Source organism: Embiotoca jacksoni, unplaced genomic scaffold (assembly GCF_022577435.1).
Source record: "Embiotoca jacksoni isolate LCO1_2020_lvr unplaced genomic scaffold, fEmbJac1.0.p SCAF_118, whole genome shotgun sequence".
Taxonomy (NCBI): Eukaryota; Metazoa; Chordata; class Actinopteri; family Embiotocidae; genus Embiotoca; species Embiotoca jacksoni.
The window spans coordinates 317,728-325,227 of record NW_027185250.1 but is presented as its reverse complement, the minus strand read 5'-3'; the positions used below and the strand labels follow the sequence as shown (position 1 = coordinate 325,227).

The 7,500-nt window shown below is 46.6% G+C and overlaps 1 protein-coding gene across 8 annotated transcripts in view; it reads left to right on the top strand.

Moving 5' to 3' along the window:
- gria1b (glutamate receptor, ionotropic, AMPA 1b) overlaps window positions 1–5,160 on the top strand; it is a 44,821-nt gene extending 39,661 nt beyond the window's left edge. For 6 of the 8 annotated variants that reach the window (XM_069143989.1, XM_069143987.1, XM_069143985.1 and 3 more), the window contains 2 exons: window positions 994–1,128; window positions 1,892–5,160. In XM_069143989.1, the coding sequence (XP_069000090.1) occupies window positions 994–1,128; window positions 1,892–2,098 (342 nt within the window). In that variant the 3' untranslated portion in view covers window positions 2,099–5,160. Of the gene's footprint in view, window positions 1–993; window positions 1,129–1,891 lie in introns of those variants that run through there. The other 2 variants (XM_069143992.1, XM_069143991.1) reach the window with 2 other exon arrangements.
- The last annotated feature ends 2,340 nt before the right edge of the window (window positions 5,161–7,500 follow it).

The window sequence follows — 7,500 nt, the reverse complement described above, 5'->3', positions numbered from 1 at the left end:
AACATTTTTTATTTATTGTCAAATGCAAATTTGAAATTATAATCTTTCTCCTATTTATTTTCTTAATGTCGTTAAAGGGTGTGTCCGTGTGATTTCCCTGACGCTGATTGGCTGAGGGAAACATGACAATTTGGAGAGGAAAGCCCTCTGATAGGCTCATAACCCTTCCTGTTGAGAGGCCCCACCCACTATGAGTGCTGTCTCCTCCTGTTTGTGTTTTAACAGGCTGCATGCCATTGGATAAGAAAGCTAAGCCACGCCCACCAAAACCAAGAGCTGCATGTGGCAGAAGAACACTCAACCCGAGAACACAGAAAAGACTGAACATGAGAGGCTCTGTAGTTTAGCAGACAGATGTGATGAAGAGTAGCTCCGCCTCTTCATACTGAGTCACCCCGTGTTGAGAACAGAAATGTGTTTTTTGTCCTGTGTGCATTTTTCTGCATGAGGCTGCATGTCGCATTAAAGGCTGCGATTCGAGGAGAAACAGGATTTAACTTCAGCTGGAGGTCGAAACATTAAAGAGCTTCTTCACCAGTTGAACATCACAGATATTCTGACTGTGGCTCCGCCTCCAAACTCACTACATTTCCTACAATGTAGCTGGATCACATCATTCAGAGATGCTGAATAAAAAAAACTGTCTTATTTTGTTTTAAACAGCTGATAACTGAGGTCATTTTATGCGTAATTCAAGAAATATAAATAAAACCAAAACCAAATCGGAACTTTTAAATGTCCTTTCTTGCAGAAACATCGAGGTAATATAACAATTAAATTTGATATTTAGTGACACGTTGAATGTTATTGATGATAAAGATCCTCCAGTAAACACTTTTATGATGTTTCTTCTGAATCGCAGCCTTTGAATGAATGTTTTAGTCAGAAAGTTGAGTTTATTTTAACTTTTAAAATAGAATTAGAACTGTAGTGTTGTCATGACTACCTGCACCATGATTGGTTGTCCCTGACCCCGCCTCCCTGTGCTGACAGGACAAGACGAGCGCGCTCAGTCTGAGCAACGTGGCGGGAGTGTTCTACATCCTGATTGGAGGTCTGGGGCTCGCCATGCTGGTGGCGCTGGTCGAGTTCTGCTACAAGTCTCGGATCGAGTCGAGGAGGATGAAGGTGAGTCGAAGCAAACAGTCGTATGAACAAACAGTCAACAAACAAACAGTCGTAACAACAAACAAGCAGTCATACAAACTAAGAGACATCCAAACAAACAAACAAACAAAAGAGCGTTCAGGTTGCTTTGATTTGCAGAGTCGGACATTTGTTTACTGTTCGAACAATGAAAATATTCTGGTTTAGCTGTTCTGCCTGAACGTGGTCGATCAGATCTGCAGTGAGTATTCGTTCCTCCTTCGTGGTGCCGTCTGGTTTTAATGGTTCTCCAGCTGCAGCCAACGTTTCTGAGTCCTCTGAACTCTGATCGCCGCTCCGCTCTGCAGCTCGTCTTCATCGCCGACGTCCGTATGTGATGAAACTGCGGCTCATTACAAACGGAGACTTTGATGAGATGCTCAGAAGGAACAAACAAGTCATTAAAGCAGCAGCAGCGTGTTCCTCTCTGCTGGACTGTTGTTATTCTCTTCACGAGAGCACGGAGGCGGGGCTTAAAGCTTGCTGAAGGCGGCACTGACACAACATGTGTGGAGGATTTCATCAGGCACACATTATTAGATCTGACACATTATTAATACTCCATCATAAATATATATATATATAAGTACAATAATACTGCAGAACGGTGTCAACACTTCCACAGAAACACGTTTATTTTATGACTCCAGACTGAAACAGATTCACTGCTGAAGAAACAAAACATTTTAAATCTGAATCCTCAGATCAGCTTCACTGTGACTTTTCTCGTCTCTGTGTCTTACAGGAGCTTATCGACGCCGCCATGATGAGCACCAGCCTGGGAGGGATCACAGGCGGAGGGGGTGGAGTCGCAGCAAGCGCTCTGGGAGGCGGAGCGTCAGGACTCGGAGGCGAGAATGGCCGCGTGGTGGCGCACGACTTCCCAAAAGCCGGAGCTCAGGGTTTACCCTGCATGAGCAAGGCAGCCGGCCTCGGACTGGCCTCCATGTGATCCAAACAAGGCTCCTGATTGGACAGAGCACTCCTGTCCATCTATGTGTCTGTTGGTGAAAGGGGTGGAGGCACAGGAGAGAGGAGGAAGGGAGGGGCGTGGTGGGGGGGAGGGGAGGGGGTACACATGAGAGGAAAAAGAAAAACTGAGGAAAGGATGCAAGGAAAAGATGGAAGGAAAGGACATGAGCAAAGAGAAGAAGAGATTAAGAGACGTCTGGCAGCAGGAAGAAGGAGGAGCGTTCACGTTCATCGAGAATGAACTGAACACAACAGAACTCTGATGAACAGAGAGCACCTGAACACAACACCTGAGCTGAAACCTGCAAGACGAGCAGCAGGGATTAACAAACAAAGCGACATGAACAAGAACTGCTTTTTGTACAAGTGCAGTCTTAAACTCCGCCTCCTCTGTAGGGGTAGGGGCCTTCACTCCCTCCTCTTCCTCATCACTGAGCTTCACCACCTTCACACTAAATGCCACTTTGATATGAGAGACGTTCGAGCATGTGAACTTTTTTACTCTAAAAAACTCACGAGCACGTCTGCTGATCAAAATCTGAATAATATTGTGATCGGTGAGCCGCCACCATAATCAATAACATTAATGATCCAGTTTGTGTATGACCGATGTGAGTGTGTTTCATGGACCTGAGTGTCGGTTCTGATCCGGTTCCTGAAACCTGGAAACCAACCTTGATTCTCTTGATCTGAGAAGTAGCATTGAACGGTCTGTTGGATCGATGTAAATCTTTAAAGATGTAGTTTGAGAGATTGAACTCCCATCTTGTAATTCCAGTTTGTACCAGAGGAGGCGATAGTGAGTCGCTGTAGTGTTCAGTCTGTCGTCAGTTCGGCTCTCAGACTGTATATAAATGTGTTCGTAGCTTCTGGGTCTAAAGAATGAGTCCGATGCAGAAGTTTCTTAAACTGTAATACCACAGGGTGCCACTAGAGGTCGGCTTCAAATAAATGAATTAGATATGAAGCCTCCAGTTCAGATTCAGTCCGTCACCATCTTGCTAGTTTGGAGCGGTTTGGTTTTGGACCATATTTGGACGAGCTGGGGGAGGAGCTAGCGGTGGATCTGACTGATCTGATTGGAAACCTGACATCACTACGTCCCGCCCACCGATAGCTGTAACCTGACTGCACCACAGGCCTGTCAATCAAACAGACACGCCCCCAAAAACAGGTCTTCTTGAATCTTCTTTTCTAATGAATGAGGGATTATTTTCAGATGGACCTCCAGAAAACTAATAAGAAGGAGTGACTTTAGCTAACAACACCGAGATAACTGATGGACACATTTTATTCACTTTGGATTTGATGAGAGAAGTTGAATGGGAGTCTATGGAGCCGGAGGCTTTTTGGAGCCGACCTCTAGTGGCACTCGCTGGTACTGCAGCTGAAGACACTTCTGGATCAGAACCATTTTACAGACCTGGAGCTATGAAACCTCGATGATGATGATGATGATGATGATGATGATGAGAAGCCTCAGAACAGGACGACTCGTCCACTGAAGCCGACATGAGTGACAGACGGGTTTTGTTTGATGTTCAAGTTCCTGAATCACCTGACAGGTGTGACGTCCTCAGACGTCCTCCAGCTGATCCACTGCAGAAGGTTATAAAACATCTGAAATTGAATGTAGAAAAGTTTCCTTTTAACCCGCTGAAGGTTTAAAATTATAATATTATATATCTGATGTTTGACTGTTTAAATGATCAATGATTAGTCAATAGTTAAAACTGTTGCTGGGTGATTTTCTGTTGATTAATAATAGACCTATCAGCTGATCTGACAAATATCAGAAATCTTTTTTTTTTATCATGAAACTGATGTTAAAAGTTTTTATCTTTTATTTTTTTAAAACATACATTTGAAGCTGCAAGAAGTGGAGTTTTTCCCCGGAGGTTTCGGCTGCACCGGTGAACAAACCAAACACACCCACAGAGTTAATGTGTTGAACAGAATCAAATATTATGAATTAAAATGACATGTAACTGTTTTGATGACATCATGTGATGTCAGCAGCTCAGACAGTCCCGGACGTTCGTTTCAGATAAATAACAGTCATTGATTGATTTTGACTCATAATTTAAAGATGACGCCACGAAGACGTAACGAGGCGACGTCAGAACATCGTGTCCGATCGGATCGGGCGGACGTGAACACGAACCGGATCAACGAGAGAAAACTAACACGTCGCTGACCGGTTAAACTGCTGAACGCCGTCCACGTGAGCCAACCGATTTAGGCTAACAAAGCTAAACAGACCGTTTCCATGACACCAGGAAACAAACATGGCATACGTAGAGGAAGGCGTTCCGTACGATGTAAAACCACTGAAGGTGACTACAGCGCCCCCTGGTGCGACGCTCGCTCTGCCACAGCCCAGCAGTGCGGGAGTTTGGTGTAGCGTACCTCGAAGTGCTGACGTTCTCCTGTTCGACCCTGATGATGTCATAGTGATGTCATCATCTTCAGTTTACGGAGAGGTTCAGTGGAAACAAGACTGTGCTGCATTGTGGGAAATGTAGTGTTTATGGATAGAGTCAATCTTTATGGAGAATCAGTGAAGTTCTGCTGAGATTTTCTTCTTTTAGAGAAAATGTGTTCAAAAGCAGGAAACAGAAGGAAACATCAACACAGGTGATGATGACGAGCAGCTGTGATGAAGAAACAGGTCGAAACCAGCAATTAGATTTCCGCAACATATCAGAGTCACGGAGGTTCTGCACACGCTCAGATCCACTCCAGGTAACATCTCCACGTACGGCTGGGCCTGTCAATTGTTTCATGTACGTCTCATAAACCCGACGGTTTAGAAAAGGTTTGAACTGATCGTTTCCGACCTGCAGCTTCAAACATCCTCTGAGTCTGTGAACGTTTGGTTGAGTCTGCTTGCGACACCGAAGCAGAACTTTTTCTACTCCCAGATATCAGGAATCAAATGTTTGTATGACCTAAATGAAAAGAGCCTGTTTCTCTGAATGAAGTTCTTTCAAGAGTTTGTAATCTTTTAATTTTCACAGTTTAATAAAAACTCTGACATCATCTCGAGTCTGGTTCTTCTTTCTGTCTGAGAAATAACATGAAACTGCAAAAGCACCACAACGTTTAAAGCAAATGCTAAGGTATGATGTCATTATGTTATTTTAGACTTTTATATCATATTTTAGACGACATGCTATAGTGTGACTGAAGACGGGTCGTGGACCACAATGACCCAAAACATACGACGAGGCAACAAAGGAGAGGCTCAAAAAGAAGCACATGAAGGTCACGGAGAGGTCGAGCCGGTCTCCGGACCTTCATCCCAGAGAACATCTGTGGAGGGAGCTGAAGCTTCCTGTTGCCGAGCAACAGCCTGGAAACCTGAAGGGTTTGGAGGATCTGCAAAGAGGAGTGAACAACATCCCTCCTGAGATGTTCAAACCTGGAGACCAACTACCACAAACGTCTGACCTCTGACCTCTGACCTCTGACCTCGCCAACAACGCTTTCTGCACCAAGTACTGAGTCATGTTCTGCTACGGGATCAAATACTTATTCCACACAATCAAATCATAACTTTTATATGATGTGATTTTTTTTGTTGATATTCTGTCTCTGTTAAAATTAAACTCCATTACAATTATAGACCGTTCATTTCTTTGTCAGAGGACAAACTTCAGACGAGCTGCTTCGTAAGAGTTCAGTCAATTAATCATCTCTGTTTGTTCCTCTGGACGTCTTCTTCCCTCTGGACGTCTTCTTCCCTCTGGACGTCTTCGTTCCTCTGGACGTCTTCTTCCCTCTGGACGTCTTCGTTCCTCTGGACGTCTTCTTCCCTCTGGACGTCTTCTTCCCTCTGGACGTCTTCTTCCCTCTGGACGTCTTCTTCCCTCTGGACGTCTTCGTTCCTCTGGACGTCTTCTTCCTCTGGACGTCTTCTTCCCTCTGGACGTCTTCGTTCCTCTGGACGTCTTCTTCCCTCTGGACGTCTTCTTCCCTCTGGACGTCTTCGTTCCTCTGGACGTCTTCTTCCCTCTGGACGTCTTCTTCCCTCTGGACGTCTTCGTTCCTCTGGACGTCTTCTTCCCTCTGGACGTCTTCTTCCCTCTGGACGTCTTCTTCCCTCTGGACGTCTTCTTCCCTCTGGACGTCTTCGTTCCTCTGGACGTCTTCTTCCCTCTGGACGTCTTCTTCCCTCTGGACGTCTTCGTTCCTCTGGACGTCTTCTTCCCTCTGGACGTCTTCTTCCCTCTGGACGTCTTCTTCCCTCTGGACGTCTTCGTTCCTCTGGACGTCTTCTTCCCTCTGGACGTCTTCTTCCCTCTGGACGTCTTCTTCCCTCTGGACGTCTTCTTCCCTCTGGACGTCTTCTTCCCTCTGGACGTCTTCGTTCCTCTGGACGTCTTCTTCCCTCTGGACGTCTTCTTCCCTCTGGACGTCTTCTTCCCTCTGGACGTCTTCGTTCCTCTGGACGTCTTCTTCCCTCTGGACGTCTTCTTCCCTCTGGACGTCTTCTTCCTCTGGACGTCTTCGTTCCTCTGGACGTCTTCTTCCCTCTGGACGTCTTCTTCCCTCTGGACGTCTTCTTCCCTCTGGACGTCTTCGTTCCTCTGGACGTCTTCTTCCCTCTGGACGTCTTCTTCCCTCTGGACGTCTTCTTCCCTCTGGACGTCTTCGTTCCTCTGGACGTCTTCTTCCCTCTGGACGTCTTCTTCCCTCTGGACGTCTTCTTCCCTCTGGACGTCTTCGTTCCTCTGGACGTCTTCTTCCCTCTGGACGTCTTCTTCCCTCTGGACGTCTTCGTTCCTCTGGACGTCTTCTTCCCTCTGGACGTCTTCTTCCCTCTGGACGTCTTCTTCCCTCTGGACGTCTTCTTCCCTCTGGACGTCTTCTTCCCTCTGGATCCGTCTCTTGGTGCAGCATCTTCATTTCCACTTCTCTTTGGAACTTTCCTGCACAAACAGCCTCTCCTCTCTCTGTTTAGTTTTCATCGTTCTCCTCCTTGTTTCTGTCCATTAGCATCAGCTCTGTTCCGAGCGATGAGACCTTTCATCAAATGGTTTGGTGTCCTGAGGGGGACCTCATATCTCGTAACACCTCATTACTCCCCCGGCTGTGAGGGAGGACGCATACAGACGGGTCCACAATTAGCCCCAGAAAGGCTCTGATTAGGAGGTTGTGGCCCATTACCTTCCACCGCTCGGCCTCGAAGAAACTTCCAGCAAAACAGCGAGGAGGAGGAGGAAGAGGAGGAGGAGGAGGAGGAAGAGGAGGAGGAAGGGGAGGAGGAGGAGGAAGGGGAGGAGGAGTAGTAGGAGGAGGAGGAGGAAGGGGAGGAGGAGGAAGAGGAGGAGGAGGAGAAGGAGGAGGAGGAGGAAGGGGAGGAGGAGGAGGAAGAGG